We start from the raw sequence: 19607 nt of genomic DNA, 5'->3' as shown, positions 1-19607 counted from the left end.
GTGTGCGCAAATATGTCTGTACTGGGACACACACTAAATGTGTATGTTTATGGCTGACAATATGTAGTGGCAGTATAAGCATGTGTTAAAGTCTATTTGTGAACGCGGCATATGAGCAAATGTGTTCGATGGGAAACATACATGATATATATGTAAGGGTGGGTATATATGGTGGCATACATATGTATGTGTATAGTCTCTGTTGAAGTGTAAATCTATATGTCCCTATGTATGCGTGTGTGGTATGTGTCTGTGTCTAGATTTCTTCTTAGCGGGGATTGGTCAGGCCGGAACTCTTCTTGAACCCAGTGGAGAATGAAACAACTGCCACTTCCATAAGACAAGGAGGAAGAGGAGAGGGGGGAAGAAGAGGGAAAGGAGAGGAGAAAAAGAAAGAGGGAAAAAAGAGAGGAGGAAAAGAGTAGGGAAAAGGAAAGGAGGAGGAATAGAAGGCTAAGATTAGAGGAGAGAAAAAAGAGCTGAAAAGAAGAGGCGGAGGAAGGAGAGGAGGAGGGAAAGAGGGGAGGAGAAGGAGAGGAGGAAGAGGAGGAAGGAGAAGAAGGGGAGGAGGAGGAAGAGAAGCGCAGGAGGAGCAAAGGAGGAGCAGGGGCGGGGGCACGGGCCTTTCCAAGTTTGTCGGGACTGTACTTGTCTGCCCGTGGGATTGTTGGGGGGACCCCGGCTGTGTGAGGGGGCGGGGGCGCGGGGATCGGCAGCCTGCTGGGCTGGCTCTCCTCTCCTCTCCTGTCCTGTCCTGTCCTGTCCTTCGCTGCTCCTTGCCGCTAAGGGCTCTTTGGACTCTGTCCCCCGCCCGCTCGCCGGGACCCATGTATTGGAAGCATGAGAACTGCGCCGCCCCAGCGCCCGCGGGCGGTCGCCTCCCTTCAGAAGGGGTCCCCGCCGACCAGGTGAGAGTTAGCGCCTTCAGCTCGGGTCCCCTCAGTAACGTGACTGGGATGCAGGGGAACAGATGAGCGCCCGGCCCGCCAAGAGCTCAGGGTTTGGGGTGGGGTGGGGGGACAAGGAGGAGAGAGAAAATCCGCCAGTGGGGGAGTGGGTTGGTTGGGGGGGAGGGAGGAAGAGAGACAGGAGGGGGAACCCGGGAGGGAGCCGGCCGGGGGTGGGGGGCAAAAAGAAATCGGAAAATACGGCAAACATTATGCAAATGTTTGAGGAATTTCTCAAAAAAAAAAAAAAGCGATTTAGCCACGAGCAGGGAATCAAGACGGGGGGAGCTCGGTATTGTCTGCTTGAATAGGGGCTTAATAACCCAAATGCGCCGAGGGGTTGTGGAGATGCAACGCTCAGAATTCCAAAGCCGCTGCCCTTTTCCGAGCCTTGAATACCAAGCTGCCGAAGGATTCTGTCGGGGAAGGGGGTGGAGTGGGGGTGGGTATCTTTCCCCTTTCCCCTTAATCTACGTTTTTTTCTCCCTTTTATCTTTTTTACCCCCTTTCTTACCGCCCCCACCCCTGCTTCCAAAGAGACCTTGAACCTGCGCCCGCTCTGCTGAAATCTGGGACCATTTGGCTGCTTCGCGGTGCGGGTCCGGGCTGTTCCTCCTCCTCTTGGGTTTCTCTCTTTCTCTCTCTCTCTCCCTTACTGCATTTTGTGCCAGAGAAGACGGGGGGCAAGAGGAGGGGGGCAGGAGGAGAAGAAAAATTCGATTTTTAATTACTACCATTAAAAAATCAAATTTGCAATTCTTTGGGTGGTCTGATCCATTTTCTGATTGACAGCTGGAATTGACACCCTCCATACCTCTTATCTCGGGCATTTACGACAATTTCTAATTGCAGGTAGTTTGTGTGTTTCAGAGCTCTGGATTGCAGGGGAACGGAGCGATTACTTCAAGAGCCACGGGTTAAGTGCGGGGAGGGAGGGGGGGAGAGAAAAAAATTCCATCCAAATTCAAATTGCTTCATTAAAGAGACACCGCTTTTGTAGGGAAGGGTTTAAATGCCCGTTGGAAAGTTCTGAGGTATTGTTTTGCTGCGGCTTATATAGGGGGCGCGGGAAGGCGCAGCGCGGACACAGCCGGCTCCTGGCCGTGGCTCACTGGCTGCGTGTGACTCCCGCTCTCTATCTTTTCCCCTCAAGGTGATGGCTCAGCCAGGGCCGGGCTGTAAAGCCAGCTCCCGCTGCCTGGAGGGAACCGCGCCGCCCAGCATGGTAAGCTGGGCCCTAGGTCGCCCGGGTCCTTGCTCCCCACCAGACACAAATCCGTAGCTCCCGCGCCCCTTTCTCCACCTTTTCCCCACTCCTGGCTCCCCGGAGTGGGTGAACTGAAGAAATTTCGTTGAGACATATCTCCCTTGCCCCGAGGGAGGGGTGATGGAACGGAGAAAACAGACCCCCTTTACTGACCGGGAAGACTTCGGTCTCTGGTCCCGCTCAAAGTGAGTGACGCCTGGGTCCAGCACGATTGCCTTCAGTTCCCGACAGATGACTCGTGGAGGTCAGAGTCCAACCTAGGGAGAATAAGGGGGACTGTACTGATATCTGCACCTCACCCTTTCCACCTCCCACACCCCAACGGGAATGTGGTTAAAGGGGAGGGGGCTCTTCTTACTGGCTTCTTGAATCCCAACTCAGTCGTCTCCCCCTCCTCTCTTTTCTCGCAGGCTCAGTCGGACGCAGATGCTCTGCCCGGGGGCCTAGACAAGGACGAAGGACGCTCTTCTCCTTGCACGCCCAGCACCCCTTCAGTTTGCTCACCTCCCTCCGCCTCCTCCTCCGTGCCGTCCGCGGGCAAAAACATCTGTTCTAGCTGCGGCCTCGAGATTCTCGATCGCTACCTGCTCAAGGTATGTGCACTTACAGTCGGAGAATGTCGGAGGTGGAATATAGAATGTTACAACTGGAAAGAACCTTAGAACATAGAATGTTCCTAGAACACACAACGACAAAAGAGAGAACGTCAAAGTTGGAAAGAACCATAGAATATAAAATGTTAAAACATAAGGTGTCAGAGCTGGAAAAGGGGGAGGGGAGTAAAAAATCTAGTCAAAATACTATAATTTGAAAAAGGAAGAAATTGAGGGTAGAGAGGGTAGATGACTTGACTGTTCAAGGTCGCATAACTATTTAGCGACAGAACTGAGACTAGAACGTGGGCCCGGAAGACAGGTGAAAAGTAAATTGTGTCCTGCCTTTTCATCTTCCCCGGATCTGCACGAGACACGGCTCCCAGGAGTTGTGAGCAGCCGTGGGAAGCAGGGAAGGACTGGGACATCGAAGACCAAGCTGAGTCCCAACTCTGTCTTCTCTTCTCTTCCCCTCTACTCCCTCTCCCCCATCTCCGCTGTCCAGGTCAACAACTTGATCTGGCACGTGCGATGCCTGGAATGCTCTGTCTGTCGCACGTCACTTCGGCAGCAGAACAGCTGCTACATTAAAAACAAGGAAATCTTCTGCAAAATGGACTATTTCAGGTAGGAACTGAGGCGCCCGGAGAGCTAGGGGCCTCGATCTTTGAATCTGGCAGCTCTGGGAAAACGGAGAGAGGGTTGGGATGGGGGCTGGGAATGTCGCCGTGTGCCTAAAGAGAGGGTACTTCCAAGAGCTTTCTGCGTCCTGGGGAGAAAAGAGGGAAGAGGGCAAGCTGCAGCCGTCCCAGTAGTATCCTCAGCCAACTTCCCAAGCTAGAAGGGACCCGCTTGTGGCGACAGACAACTCAGTTATGCAGTTGTCGCCGGGGCCACAGAGGCTGATGGAGAGAGCAGTGTTTAAAAAAAAAAAAAAAAAGGAAGGGTTACGCCTGAGAAGCATCACCTGAAAAAGCACGCCTGAATTGGAGGAGGGGGTCCCCAGTCTGCCACCCAGAGGGAGTTCCATATCACCTTGCTTCATGGGACGAATTACGGAATGGGGCAGTGATGCTACCGCTCTATTTGGAGAACCAATGAGGTGGGGGAAGGGGAGGCTCCCTTAGAGCTCTCCCTGGCACTTGGTGGGCACCTTCCCTCTTCTGGGCTCTGACCCTTTCCTCCTGAGGAAGATCAGCGGATATATGAACCACTCACTGAGACCTGGGAGTCCGGGATTTTGGTTGGGCCAGAGAGGAAAGACTAGCAATTTGGGAGTCCCAGGCTCCCTCTAGTTGGAACTGGTGCAAGGGATCAATGAAGTCAATCTCTTTCCACCCTTGACAAATTTATATCCTTGAGAACCTATAGCACTAGTGAATGGCCAAGGACTCTGAAATGGCACAGAACAGAGAGACCTATATTTGTAGGAGGGGGATGGAGAAAGAGGTGTTTATCCCTCCACCTGCAATCAGCTCCGTTATCATTTTCTATTTCCCCTCAAAGGACCCCTGTAGAGGGCTAGATGTTGTGGGAGGATGAAAGGAACTCCTATGGAAAGGAGTGAGGAGGGAGACAAGAAGATATTTTCCTCTAAGCCCCCACCAACCTTATCCTCCACCTATAACAAATCTATTCCCTATCTGCTTCAGACATTGGGATTACTCTCCTTGCCAGTATTGGAAAGGCAGAGTATTTTGGTGGGCCTAGGGGTTAGTCTGCACCCCCTCTTCTTTTTTGTCCTTACTCTCCCCCACTAAAGAGAAAAGAATTACAAAATGCTAAAACAGGGAATTTAAAACATTGAATGTCACCATTGGAAGGGACTTTTAAAACACACAGTATTAGAGCTGAAAAGGACTTCGTGTTTGGTATGTGAAAACTGCAGCCCAATGTGTGACTTGCTCTAGGTCATCAAGTGTCAGAACTAGGGTTGGGACCTACATCAACCTTTCTCCAAATTCCATGCTTTTTTCACTATGTCGTAAAATTCAGTCCTGTGGTTCCTTAGGCAAGGTTGGTCTCAACCTTAACTGTGACAAGGGTCACCCTTTGGGGCAGAGGTCATTTAAAGGGCAGAGCCTTTACATGGAAGAGGGATACCTGGGCTACCCATTTCTTATGGAGCTGAGGCACCCAGGAAAAGAGAATTATCTTCTTCACTCACAGAAGGAAGGATGCTGCAGTCCTGCCCCACCCCCACTATTAGGAAGCTGGGAGATTGGGGGAGGGGTGACATTTTAGTCAGGCTCTGGAACACACAACCTACACATTAGCAGATGAGGGAAAGAGGAAGCTTTTCCTTCCTTAGTGAAGGATTAGTTTCAACTGAAAAGATTCTCCCTTCTATCTACACCCACCCCTACCCAGGCTTCCCCATGATGGCGGTGATGATACGATAATAATTATAGAAATAGTAATGGTAAATACCCTTTATCATAGTCAAAGTGCTTTTATCACAACAACTCTGTGAGGTTGGTAGCATCATGCAAGCATGTATTTATAGCTAGAAGGGGCCTTAAAAGTCATATGGTCCAACCCCCTCATTTTACAGATGAGGAAACTATGGCCCAGGAAAGCTAAATTTCTTATTCACGGTCAGAGATTTGAGCGACAGAGCTGGATACTGAACTTGGGTTCTCTTCCTTCACATCTAGTCATCTTTCCAGTATACCACAGGATTGTATACCAATTCCAGTATACCATAGGACTGTTATCTCCAGTTCACAAATAATAAAACAGACATGGTAAAGTGATTTTCAGAGTTTAGAGGGAACAGGGACTTAGGAAATCATTTAGTCAAATCTTATTTTACAGATGAAGTAGCTGATGTTCAGAGAAAGCAAGTGACTTACCAAGAGTCAATCAATAATCACATATTAAGCACCAACTAAGTGCCAAGCAGGCACTATGCTAAGCAATAGGGATACAAAAAAAAGTGACAAAAGACAGTCTTTGCTCTCAAAGATCTTACAATCTAATGGGAAAGACAACATGAGAACAAATATATACAAAACAAGCCATATACGGGATAAAAAGACAACAGAGCGAAGGCAATGGAATTAAGAGGGGTTGGGGAAGGCTTCTTGTAGAAGGTGAGACATTAGATTGAAGAAAGGATAGCATTCCAGGCATGGGGGACAGCCAGAGAAAATGCCCAGAGCTAAAAGGAGAGTCTTGTTCATGGAACAGTCAGGAGGTCCCTGTCACTGGATCAAAGAATATGTGTCAAAGTAAAGGTAGGAAGGGCTTTGAATGCCAAATAGAGCATTTTGTATTTGATTCTAGAGGCAAAAGGAAGCCACTGGAGTTTATTGAATAGGAGGATGATATGATCAGACCTGCACTTTAGAAAAATCACTTTAGTGGATCAAGAATGGAATGAAGTTGAGAGAAAGGAGACTGAGGGGAGTCTTTTTGCAAGAACAGGTCTTTGGAGCTAGAAGGACTCTGAAGAGAGGGACAGAGATTCTGTGTATGGGTTTGGAGAAACATCCAAGGTCAAAGGGCTAAGGTTGAGTTCTAAGAGTCTAGTCTGGTCTCTGCCTTTTCCACATCCCCCTGACTTCTGTCCACCTTTCCAGGAGGCTCTTGTTGGCTTTTGGTATGCATATCATGGGAGTGTACCATTATGGTCTTTGTTGTATGTCACAGAATCTAGAGTTGGTAGGGACATTAGAGATTTTATAGTCCAACATGCTAATTTTACACACAGGGCCCAGAAAGGAGAGATGACTTGACCAATGTCACCCAGTAGATAAGAGACTCCTCTCACTGATCCACTTACAAGATGCCTTATTTAAGAATAAGGAGTCTTTAAAATGAATGATTTATAAAATAGATTAGCCAAAAAAGTTGAGTTGCAGGAAGGGAAGATAGCGCAGTGGTTGGCGCCTTCTCTTGTAACATCTTGATACACCCATAGAAAAACTCCTTGGTGTTTGTGGTAGTTGCTCCCAGTGGCTTTAACACTAGGACCCTTGGATAGAGGGTTTGTGGGGTGGATAAGGGTTCCCCACAACATCTGGTAGGAAAAACCAGAGGTCAAACTGGGATTATGGCATAATAAGCCTTGGTTTGCTTCACAACTCAGTGTGTGTGTGTGTGTGTGTGTGTGTGTGTGTGTGTGTGTGTGTGTGTGTAAGATGTGTGGTGGGGGGAATGGGAGAATGAGTATATATGTCTATATGTGTAGGCATGAACATGTATGTATTTGTCAGGTGATTTGGGATATATATATATACATCAAGAATGTGCATGTATGTTAAGGCATGTAGAGGAGGTAGTATGGGGTGTTGGGAAAAACACTAGGTTTCGAATCAGAGTGCCTAAATTAAATTTCCAGATCTTCCCACTAAATACATGATCCTATGCAAGATATTTCTCTCTCTGGGCCTTAGTTTCCTCATCTATAAAATGACTTCTTGAGATCCCTTCAAGTTATAAATCTGTGCTATTAGGATCTTTTGTATATGTTTAGGCATATGTGTGCATACAAGGTGGTATAGTGCATGGTCGTGTGCAGCAGGATAAATATGACTGTGTATGTGTGTGCATATCAGGGCATATGACCATGTGTCAAGTGAGGTGGTAAGTATGTGTGTGTATCTGGGTAGGCATGAGAGAATGTGTCTCACATGTATCTAGGCATGTGGAAGATGGGGGTGGGAATAGGAAGAAGGGATGTCGTGTCCCACCCCTCACAGGAGGGGCACAGGAGGAAACAAAACTTCCTATTCACTTCCTGGCTCCCTCTTGGAAACCCATTTTCTCTGACTGTGGAAAGAGAAGGCCTCCAATGGTAGGTTAGGGTCCATGTCTGAAGAACCACAGACATTCTAGGGCCCATAACCTCTTCTGTATCCCCCACCCACCCATAGCCCCAACCCTGGCCTGTGTGTGCTTTTGTGAGTACAGATATATTTTCATGTGAATCTGGGTCTGTGTGAGAATAAGCATGTTTGTGTGCTTGTTTGTGTGACAGACTTTGCTTCTGAGTTTATGTGAGGATGAGTCTGTAGATCTGTCTCTGTATAAGAGCATCTCTGTGTTTGAGTCTGTGCAAAAAGAGGTTTCTGTATGTCTCTGAGAATTTGTATTGTGTGAAAGAATTACTCTGTGAGACTGTGTGTGTTTGTGTGTATGTGTGTGGAAAAGCGTGTGTATGAGTTTCAATCTTCATGACTCTGTATGCAAATTTCTCTGTTGTGTATGTGTAGGTGAATGGATACATCTCTGTAGGTTTGTGTGTGCACATGCCATGCATGTGTTTGCATGCCTGTGGACTCCTTGCACAAGAACAACTTGATGAACTCTGTCTCTGTGAGGAGGGAACAGTTGTACTGGGGTCTCTTACCCCTGCTTGGAAAAGGCTCTGTCCTAGTTTATGGTCAAGTTCCTTAGGTAGCTTCTACTAGAGGAACCAAGATCAGTCCTCTAGATCTCAAAGGAAACTTCCCCAGAAGAATCAAGGGAGGCCAGAGTGACATTTTGCCGTCCCTGCTCCCTTCCAATGGGACGTTTCTGCTCTGACTGTGATACCCCAGGGAAATAGGGAGACCCAGGTTCTGATCTTGACTCAGTCACTTAATTTTCTATGCAAACTTGAACATGTTGCTTCATCTTCCCTCCCCCTTCCCCTCACAGGTTCTGGGCCTCAGTTTTTTAATCTGTCAAACAAAGGATTGGCACTCCATATCTCTAAGGTCATTTCCTGTTCTAATGTTCTCTGCTTTAACATGCTGTGTGCTACTTATTACCCGAATGACCTTGGGAAATCCATTTCTGGTCTTTGGTTTCTTCATCTACAAAAAGAGTGAGTTGCCCTGGATGATCTAACCTCCCTTTGAACTCTAACATTCTGTGTTCTGAGTTCTCTTCCAACTCTAACCTTGGCTTCTTCTAACCCCAATAGCCTGTGATTCTCAGGGGAGGGAGCAGTTTTCTTGATCACACTTTACTTTCAGATAGTGGGGGAATTACTGGAACTGGCTGACTTGGGGGATAGAATGTTGGCATCACTGACTTCTCAGGGTCTCCCGACGCCTGAAAGTGAGGAGGGGGAAATGTACCCAGTTCATTGGCTGGCATTCTTCTGTGGGGCTGCTGTCAGCCCTACCCTTTTAGTTCCTGACTTTTTTTCCTCAGATCCTCCCAAAGGGCCAAGGACCCCACCCCTTAGGGTCCCAGTTCTGACAGCCCCGGGTTTATTGACTTTCAGGGATTGGCAGCTTCTGTCAGAGCAGCGTCTCTCTCTGTGGGAAGGAGGGGCCCTCTTGGCTTGGTTGGCTCTCACTTTGGATTTTCTGCCTTTGCTCTGTGGTCGACTGGGTTCTCTCCTTCCCTTTCCCAATACCTCCTCTGCCAAATTATCAAATTGAGGTTCATTCCCAGACCCAGTTAAAGTGTTGTTGCAACTGAAAAAAAATCCATGTGTTTTGTCTGGACTTTTCAAAATTGCCCCCAATGCTCTCATGTGCCAAATGTCTCTCAAGTTATCTATAAATTGGGGATAATAATTATACTGCCTTACCTACTTCACAAACTTTGCAAGTGACATATGAGATAATGTATGTAAAGTGTCCGTCAAACCTAAACCAAGATATAAATGTTACGTTGGGAAGAGTTAGAAGAAAGGTGTTTCTACATTTTCTCCTCCATCCCCATCACTGTAGTAGCAGACAACAGGGCAAACCAGCTTGGATCAGGGGGCACTTCACTGTCTTACTGGCCCAGAACAATCTTCTCTTGGGGCCTTCAGGACAACATTTATTCAGTTCCATGTTTTTACATTTACAAAGATTTTTCTTTATTAACTGCTCCATTAGGTAAGTAGTAAAAGTCTTGCTATCTCTTAATTTGTAGAGAGGAAAACCTGAAGCTCAGACAGTTAACTTGACTTGTCTGAGGTCACACTACTAGTTAGTGTCATAATCAACATTTGGACCCTGGACTTCAGATCCAGCACTTGTTCTGTAGGGCCATAAAGTACTATGAAAGTGGAAAATTGACTAGATGTGTCAGTACCAAAGCCTCAGAATGTCAGAATTGGAAGGGAGATTAGAATTCAGCTGCTTCATTTTACAAGATGGGACCTGAGACAAAACAGCCAGTTGGAACGCAAGCCCACCAGTATCTTCTCATTCATATTATATGAACTTGGTTTTGCTCATGGGCTCATTTTAAGTCAGACTCTGTAGGGGAATCAAAAAGGCAGGAAAGACTAGAGATAAAGGAAAGAATACTGCTCTTAGAGTGAGTAGATCTGTATGCTAAACCTGACTCTACTGCTAGCTTGATGTGATCTTAGAGAAATCATTTTTCCTCCCTAGGCCTCAGTTTCCTCAACTGTAAAATAAACAGGTTAAAGTGGTTGATCTTTAAGATACCTTCCAGCTCTCAAAAAAACAATTCTGCACACACACACACACACACACACACACACACACAAATACACACACACACCATTAATAGAGCATGAAAGCTACCACAAAATAAAATCAGTAAGCTTGCTGAGGAGTTAACCTCTCTTACATTAAATAAAGGTTTCTTTGGGGGTATCATTGTGAAGTAGTTCTAGGCATCCATACTTTATATTTTCCATAGTTCCAGCTCCATGGGCTGGCACAGAGGTGGGAACTCTATATCCCAGCCGTATTACCTAGTCTCCTGATGCAGTGTTCTTTACCAGGTGGTTCATATCAACTTCCCTTCCTAGGCATCCTCTCTCACAACCCCCATAGTCTCACGGCCATAACCCAGGCTGAGGGCAAAGTAATAAATGTTAACCACACTGTCTTGAAGATAAAACAAAATATCAGACCTGGAAGGCACTTCAGTACAATTTTAGAATATAGAATGTCAGAGATGAAAGAAATTTTAGAAGACAGAATGTTGAAACAATATTGGAGATGGAAGGGACTTAAAAATCACTTCAAGCTCTGCACTCCTCCCTAAGCCATTGGGCATGAATAATGCTCTCTGAGGTCAGAACTTTTCAACAAATTAGTACCTAAGTTGACCCATCCTTCTATCAATTCTCTCAATTTAATTACTCAGTTTCTCTTTCCTGCCTCTTCACCTTAGGTTCTAAGCCAGTGATCCCTCCTCCTTTTACATATTCTCTCTCTCTCTCTACCTCTCTCTCTTTCCCTCTCTCTCTTTCCCTCTCTCTCTCTCTGTCTCTGTCTCTATGTCTCTGTCTCTGTCTCTCTCTGTCTCTTACTCTGTCTCTCTGTCTCTGTGTCTGTCTGTCTCTCTCTCTCTCTGTCTCTCTGTCTGTCTCTGTCTCTGTCTCTCTCTCTCTGTCTGTCTCTCTCTGTCTCTCTGTCTCTCTGTCTCTCTCTCTCTCTCTCTGTCTCTCTCTCTCTCTCTCTCTCTCCCCCTTCCTCCTTCCTCTTCCTCCTTACCATAGAAGGGTTAAGGATGAGCCTGCAGCTTCCTATATCCTGGATCAGTGAGTCTTACTTTGGATCCTTTCGGTACAAGATCCTGTCGGTAGGCCATGGGATATTCTAAAAAAGAAACTGACTTTTCACATTTGAGGGGAGCATTTAAGTGCTTCCCTCATCCATCATCTCATCTGAACCTCACAACAATCCTTTAGAGAAGATAGGGTAGGGATTATTTTTCCTATTTAATAGAAATTTAAATGGAGGCCCAGAGAATTGAAGGGGCTTACTCAAGGTCATATAGCAAGGGAGTAGCAGATGGAAGACCAGAACCTGTACGTCTTGACCTGCCCCTCTGTGCCCTTTTCTCTGTGCTAGCTATCAAGCTGACTGAAGGTCAGACTACAGGAGGGATACGGAGGGGCTGGGAGATTCTAAAGGCATGTTTTCTTGGCATTTTCTCCTGGCCTCACAGCCAGGTTGGGCCAGGAAGCTCAAGTCAAGGTGCTTCTCCTCCCCTATACAACTCAGACTACTCAGTTGGAGAACTGCCTTCCCCATAAGGCCCAGGACTAGATTCAATCTGTCCACGACCACCCGGACGACCAGTTCAGATCACGAATCTTATTTACCAGAGTCCTACCTGGAATCAGTCACACATTCCCTGGGGCTCCTTATACCTACCTATCTCTCTCCCCTTCCTTGTTCCCTGAATTAATCCATTTGGAACTTTCAGCGAGTCTCCTTCCGGAATAAAGGAAGTCACTCAATCTCTCACCTCCGAATCCTACTTCCCTGCGCATCTCCTTACAGCGGCACTGGCCCGGCGCTCCTCTGAGCAGCCCAGCAGCGTGTTCTACAAACGCGCGCCACAACCCGTGGCACCCAGCGCCAGGCCACTCAGCCCCGCGCCGCTGCTCAGATTTTTGGCTCCAGGCCGATCTGTCCCACAGCGCGGCCGCTGCTGCAAATCCTACAGCTTTCCAGCCTCTTAGACTCGTATTACCCAGCGCAGCATCTCTCCTCCCCCTACAACACCTCTTCTCTTCTCCCCTCAGCCCCGAGCCACTGCACATCTTACAGCCCCAGGTGGATCTGGGTCCCTCAGTCCTGTAAGCCTGGGCCTTGAGCACCGCGTCGCTCAGTCTTAAAGTTCTGCCCCGCTTTGCGCCCTATAACTTCGAATCCGGGAGCTCTTCCCTCTACGCTCAGATCAGTGTCCTACAGTCTGCAAATCTTGCCCCTGAATATATCAACGTACTTTGGGTTAGAGCTTGTTTGACTTCTACGAACCCAACTGCTTGCCCGGGTTCTTGTTCCTCAGTACCTCAGTGCGGTACTTTCTTCGCGTGTGGATTTCTCAACCCCGTGAGCCTCAGCCCCGCGCTCTCCTGCTTCGTGGGTTTCTCTCAGACCAGCACCTCAGACTCATGTCTTACAACCCCAGACTATGAGTGTCCCTAGGTTCTGCGTTGCTTCAAATTCTGTAGCGCCCTAGCACAACTTCTAGCCGATCTGTTTCCCACCGCGCCGCAATGCTCAGTCCCCAGCCCTTCAGCTCCGCTACTACTTCCGGATGTTCTACAGCTCCTTAGAAGGCCGGGTCTTACTTCTCGATGTCTTAACTGCCCCACATAACTCTCCCTTCTACAGCCCGTCTCTCCTTAGCCGGTGCTCCTTCGTACGGTTCAACATTGCCATCCTTCGGGGCGTTCTCCAGCCTTACCTCGGCACTTCTCTCAGCCCCGGGCCTCCCTGTGTCTCAGTCCCGCTCCCCATAACCCAAATGTCTATTGCGATGATCAACATGTACCTACAATTCACCCAGTCCCAGTCCCCTACCCACCTCTATTCCTCAGAGCTGCGTCCCCCTCCTTTTGTCTGTAAGACAGCACAGAGCTCCTAAGCCTTAACTATCTTCACTTCTGAACCTCTAGCCCCAGTTCTCTGTCCCGATGCACCCTCCTACTCACACTTTGGGGAATCGAGTTTTGAGGAGGTCGATTAAAAATATCAAATAATAGCTAGATTCCCCCCCCCCCCCCGCCCCGGCCCACCCTATGCAAGTATTTTGCAGTTTAATTTTTGTTTCGTTTAGTTCGCGGGGACGATTTCGTTGTTCCCGGAATTAGGGTGGATCGGGCGAGCTGATACGAGCGGCTCTAGGAAATAACCTTGATCCCAGTGAGGTGAATGGACAGCCAACCTTGGCTCTTCTGTCGAGGGTAGGACAGTATTCGCCTTCCGGGCCTCTGCACGCAAGGTCTGATTTCGGCCCGAGGGCAGAAGAACTGGCGGACTTGGAGCTGTGGAGGCCAGGCGTGTAGCAGAGGTCGTGAGGTTCATCAATCCACCGAATCCACAGGACGGGTTGAAAGAGGTCGCTGAGGATGCTGCTCTTGGGCAGCACGGGGTGAAGGAACAGAACATCGAAAACCTCCACAGCAGCGAACCCACGGGACGGGAGTTCGCGGGTCCGAGGACAGAGGGTCTTGGCGCTGCCAGTTTGGCGGGATCCGAACTTCGGGAGGCTAGTCTGGGAGGGATTTCGTTATCTGGAACAGAGCGGTTAATTGATGCGCTTCAGGCGCCAGGGCAGAGGTCTCAGCTGCCGGGAGCTTTTGGGGAGAAAACGGTCCGACACCGGGTCTGTCTCGAGTTTTTTGATGATGGAAACTTCGATGTTTGAGTGTATGGATTATTAGCAGAGTTAATAATAACGTTCTGTGAGGACTTCTGATAATTGAAAGGTCTCAGGAGAGTTCTCTGAGAGGAAGTCCAGAAGGAACTCTGGACTCAGGAGACTGAATTAGACCCTGTCTCTGGGTCTAACTAGCTGTGTGACCGTTGTTATTTTTCTTGACTTTAGTTTCCTCATCTGTAAAATGAGCAGGTTGGCCTAGCCTAGACGATCTCTAAGGTCTCCTTCCACTTCAAACGTCCGGTGATTTTGGACCGGTGCACTGGGGACTCGCGGAATGGAGGTAGTTGGAGAGATGGGTGGTTTGTGAATGGCATCTGGGCTCGGCCTCCTTCCTTGAAAGCTTTGTGGGCCCCTTGAGGTTAATGGATTAGCCGCCTACTTGGGACAGCAGAAGAGAAGGTCCAACTCAACAACCCTAGGATTGAGCCCGAATGAGCTCCTTGCTGTCAGACTCCCTTTAGAGCCAGGGGCCCAAGTGAATTCTGGGGAGATGAGGACGGGGGAGCCCGGGTCCAGGTACCCGTGCACGGAGCCCCTTCCCGTCTCCAAGGATATTGCAGGGCTAGGGCGGAGGACTAAGAATCAAAGATAGAAACTGGAATCTCAGATTTTAGACACAGCAATATTCCCGTTAAGGCTGGGAATTATCATTGCTGTTAAATGCGACAATTACAATCAGGGAGTACCAAAGCGCCAGTGTCTTCAAGATCCCCTCCCTCAGAGAGCTCCCTACCTATAACCCTTTCTCAGTCCCTCTGAGTCTGCTTTCCATCCTCCAAAAGCTAACTTAATAATGATAGCTTGCTTTTAAATAGCGCTTGAATTCGGGGGTGCAAGCACTGTCATTTACGTTTTATTATTGGGGAAACTGAGGCTCAGAGAACTGAAGTAACTTACTGAATATCACAGCTGGAACCCAGTTAATTGCTATTTTCCAGACCAAGGCTCTTTACACAACACCTGACTGACTCACCTCTCAACAAAATAAACCATAATGTGTCTCTCTTTCTGATTCTGAAGCTAAATCCTGTGGTGAGGCTGGCAAAAGGGAGCGAAAGACCCATCGCTCTTTCCTTCCCTACTTCTCTGACAGTGGATTCCCCGCCGCGGGGAGAGGAGTAAGCGCTTTTCTGGGAGAATCTGTATTTACTGTGAGTCGGAACCAATGCCCCATAGGCTGGCGTCAGCTTGCAACGAAAGTTTCTTGGAAGATGCACCCGCTGAATTAAACGTTGTGGGTAGCGATGCTTCCGATTAACCGTGGCTTTGCCTTCTTCCGTTTTCCGGGGAGTTTTGTGTGAGGCGGTCAAGTAAGGGGGAAAAATCACCACACCCCACTTTCTCTGCTTCTTGTTTCTTCTTCCAAATGGCTCTGTGATTAATCATTTAAATACACCGTAGGATCGTCCTTCCTCGAGACTGCTAATTAGAGGAGCATCGGCTAATGGGGCCTCTTCCATCCTAGAGAATAATCCGTGCGTTGTTATGGGCTCAAAGCTGCCTATAATTACTGTGAATTTGAAAGCGAGCAGCAAGCGGGACCAGGACCCTTCACTCACTGGCTCCGCTGCTCTAAGACTCCATACCCAGTCCCCAAAGGCCCCAAGGGCAGGAGGTTTTTGAGTGTGGGGATGGAGTGGGGCTGGTTAGGGAGCTGAGACTTGCGGAGATCACAGTGGGGAGGTGCAGAAATAGCGAAGAGGAGATCTCTAGCCTTGGAAGGAATGGAAGGAGGGAAAGTAAAAATTGCCCTCTCCCTGCTTGGTCTGGAGAGTGAGGCAAGACTCACATCTGACACAGAGACCGGAGTGGCCGATACACATGGACATGAAGACCCACAAAGAGGCTCCAACACTGCTTGCTACATACAAATGCAAGGACAGTCACATGTATGCATATGGAAACACCCTTGGGCACAGACAGGGACACACATAGGTGCATAAGACTTAGAGATACCAAACCACATACACATGGAGACAAATAGACACAGAGACCAAACGCCCCACAAACCCAAGTACATAGAAACATAGAAACGAGGGTACGCAGGCAAGGGGTCACAAACACAGAAGCCTAGATTTGCAGGCACAGAGAGGTGCCCATGCATCATGCAGAAACACACATATTCATTCACATTTTCACAAAGAGAATAGGGACATACACACATATATTATATGTGCAAATACACATAGATAAGACAGGGACATGCATATGGGTGTGTGTATACGTACACAGAGACACATATATGGAGACACACTCAGATGTCCTAAAACACAGAGATTCACATAGATACACAAAGGTAGAGTACACAGAAGTATCCACACAGCAGCACACATACTGCACAGACACATGGATTACACAGACCAGAGCACACACATGCATGCACACACATGAACACATGCACACACACACAGACCACAGTCTTGTTTTAATTAGCTGCGCCCCTCACTCCCCAGTGACACCATTGAATATACACAATGAAAACATTTTAAACAACTTAAATAAGTTCCCCAATGGAAAATGATGTCAGACATTCTGAAAAATCAACCATGGCCCCTTGCCCTTGGCCCCTGGTTCTGTTCTCCTCTTCAGGTGCCAGAGAGTGTTTTTTGGGGGGACAATAAGTTCCAAACTTGGACCTAAAATGGGTCACTTGGGTGGGGAGTAAGGCTGACCATGACCAATTTTGTCTGCCACCTCCCATAGAATTGGGAGCCTCTGAGATATGATTAAGGCAGAATAATGTATAGAAAGAGTACTGGACCTGGAGCCAAGAAGATGGAGGTTCAAACCCCACAGGAGATGGGCAAATTGAGTAACCTCTTTCAACTTTAATTTCCTTGTCTATAAAATGAGAGGGGTTGGACTTAATATTTTAAATGTCCTTTTAGCTCTAAATCCATGGTCGCATGCTCCTATGAGCCTTTCTATGTTAACCTTACCTCAACTTTCCTCTGTATGCTTCATTCTCATAAATTATGAATTTGTTCATATTCATCTTGGGCCCTCCTTCACCTTGGATCCTAAACTCTAAGACTTGTACAGTTAGTTGTCTTTTCTGAATGTGTTTGTGGGAGGGGAGGGGAGGGGAGGAGAGGGGTTTATTTTTGTTTTATGCTCCTTCAGGAACTCCTCTAGGAGTTTCTACCCTAAGTCCTCAGTCCAGAGAATACATGATGTCCCCAGCACTCAGCTGCTTTCTCAGGTTACTTTCTCTTCACCCTTTTACTGTCCACCAACTGGCTTATGGATATCACAGTGAACAAAGAAATGTTTTTATTTTATAGGATGTCCAAATATAAAACATAGAATTGGCAGGGACTTTAGAACATAAAATGCTAGAGCAGAAAGGAACATTAGAATACAGAATGTTAAAATGTAGAACACAGAGTAAAGCAGGAGGGACCTTAGAATGGAATAGGATTTCATTTTACAGATGTTTTACAAAGAAAGATAAGGTGATTTGCCCAAGATCACATAGTGAGACTGATCAAGACAGCCCTGGGTCGAAATTTTTCTACAACTTATTCATTTTACATGTGAGGAAACTGAGGTGCATAGAGGGAATGCTTTTGGTAACACAGCTAATAAATGGCAGAACCCAAATTCAAGTGTCTTGACTCTGAGTCTGGTATTTTTTCTACCTATTACACAATTATTTCATTGCAGATCTACAGGCAAGACCTAGGCACAGTTTCTTCTTAAAGCACCTACATCTTTCCAAATAATGTTAATTTTCCTGAAAGGCCCAAATGCAAAAGAAACATACCCTCTGACCCCTGGAATATCTCCCTCTCCTTAGCCCCGTTTCTCTTACCCCAGATCAATTTTCCATCTTGTTGAATGTAACAATATGCATAAAAAACACCTAATTCATTGTAAAGCAATGATCCCAAAGAATTCCTTGTCTTAGTCTTCCTCCAACCCTTCCTCTCCACCCCACCCCCAACCCCAGTGGAATGTGTGGGAAAGAACACAAGATTTGGAATTAAAGAACTTGGATTCAAGTCTTAACTCTGCTTACTACCCTAGGCAAGTTCCTTCCTCTCCCAGTGTCTCTTTTTTCCTTATCTTAAAATGAATGGCTTGTGTTAGATAATCTTCACAGCCTTTCCCGTCCTAAATTCTATAATTCTAAAGTGTTAGACTAAGAATTAGTCCTGGGTTGGAAGTCTGAGCTAAGTCACTCCCCTGAACCTCAACTTCCTTATCTGTAAAGTGGGGACAATCATATTTTGCACCACCTTTGTGAAGTGCTTTCTAATTCAAATATACTATATAATTGTGAGTCAGAGTAGCAAACATAGAATATCAGTACTTATTCTTCGGTACCGTAGAGCCTTTTGTCATCTCATTTTCTGCCCTGACTCTCACTATGCTTCAGCAAGCTCAGCTGGTTTAAATGTTAACTAAAACTAAGTTATTTTTGGTTTTTCTTAGTCACCTTGGCTGATGACAATGTTGTCTGTCTGGTCTTCAGCCTCAACAGACCTTGGCTTCTTGACATCTTGCCCTGCCACATACACCAATTCAGCTTCTGAGAGATTCGGCAAGTCATTTTGCATTTCCAAGCCTCAGTCTTACCATCTGTAAAATGAAAATAATACAACTTTTACAACCTATTCCTCAGGGTTCTTGAGAGGATTAAGAGACAAGAATAAGGACCTATGTGACTTTTAGCAAGGCATTTAGCAACTTAGCCTCTCTAAGCCTCAATTTCTCTATTTGTAAAACAGAATTAGTAATACATGTGCCACTGGACTCCAGTGGACTCTTTGATCAGAGTTATGCTATGTTTTCATCATCTTGGAGAAACTCTCTGTATGGAAACTCCCTTCACCATGGTAACTTATCAATAATTTGCAGCCTTAAGGAACTGCATGGGGCACCCAGAGATTAAATGACTTGTTCAGTCAAGTATGTTTCAGAGGCAGCACTTGAACCCGTCTTCCTGAGGTCAAAGCTGTCCCCCTATCTACTATGCTAAGATGCCTCTCAGTTCAAAAGGGGAGTTGTGAGGAAAACTCAGAGGACAACAGAAAGGGAAGTTATTATTATGATTACCCTTATTGTTATTTACAAGTAATGACAGCGGTGAGATCAAGGTGAACACAGAAACTGACACATTAGTAAAGATGCCTCCTTCTCCAATGCCTTGAGTTCCAGCTCCTTCCCTTCTCTCTCTTCCAGCCGGTTCGGTACCAAGTGTGCCCGGTGTGGCCGCCAGATCTTTGCCAGTGACTGGGTGCGACGGGCACGGGGCAATGCTTACCACCTGGCCTGTTTTGCCTGCTTCTCCTGCAAGCGGCAGCTCTCCACAGGCGAGGAGTTCGGGCTGGTGGAGGAGAAGGTGTTGTGCCGCATCCACTACGACACTATGATCGAGAACCTCAAGAGAGCAGCTGAAAACGGTATCCATCCCCTAATCCCCTACCTCCAAACTCTTTCAGCCTCTTGGGCACTACATTCTTTTCTCAAATCCCCCTGGGGTTGTCCTCAGGAGACTGGGCCACGGGCTGAATGTTGGGGGAAAGGGGGTCAGGCCCTTTCTGTGCCCTCCCCTTTCCAGGGAAGGAATTCACAATGTAGGATCCACCTCTGCACTTACCCCTATCTATAACAGTCTGTCAGAGCTGGAAAGGATATTAGATCGCCGTGTTAGAGCTCAAAGGAAGCTCAGAATGGCATGTTAAAGCAGGAAGAGAGCTT

General features: G+C 47.2%; 1 protein-coding gene across 2 annotated transcripts in view; it reads left to right on the top strand.

Moving 5' to 3' along the window:
* Positions 1-491: 491 nt before the first annotated feature.
* Positions 492-19607, top strand: part of LHX6 (LIM homeobox 6) — a 38169-nt gene continuing 19053 nt past the window's right edge. For both annotated transcript variants that reach the window (XM_072631819.1, XM_072631818.1), the window contains exons 1-5: positions 492-908; positions 2101-2172; positions 2625-2807; positions 3313-3434; positions 19089-19309. In XM_072631819.1, the coding sequence (XP_072487920.1) occupies positions 828-908; positions 2101-2172; positions 2625-2807; positions 3313-3434; positions 19089-19309 (679 nt within the window). In that variant the 5' untranslated portion in view covers positions 492-827. The remainder of the gene's footprint in view (positions 909-2100; positions 2173-2624; positions 2808-3312; positions 3435-19088; positions 19310-19607) is intronic.

The sequence above is a fragment of the Notamacropus eugenii genome, chromosome 1 (assembly GCF_028372415.1).
Source record: "Notamacropus eugenii isolate mMacEug1 chromosome 1, mMacEug1.pri_v2, whole genome shotgun sequence".
NCBI lineage: Eukaryota > Metazoa > Chordata > Mammalia > Diprotodontia > Macropodidae > Notamacropus > Notamacropus eugenii.
The sequence above is the reverse complement of the archived record's forward strand: the minus strand, read 5'-3'. Positions and strand labels throughout refer to the sequence as shown.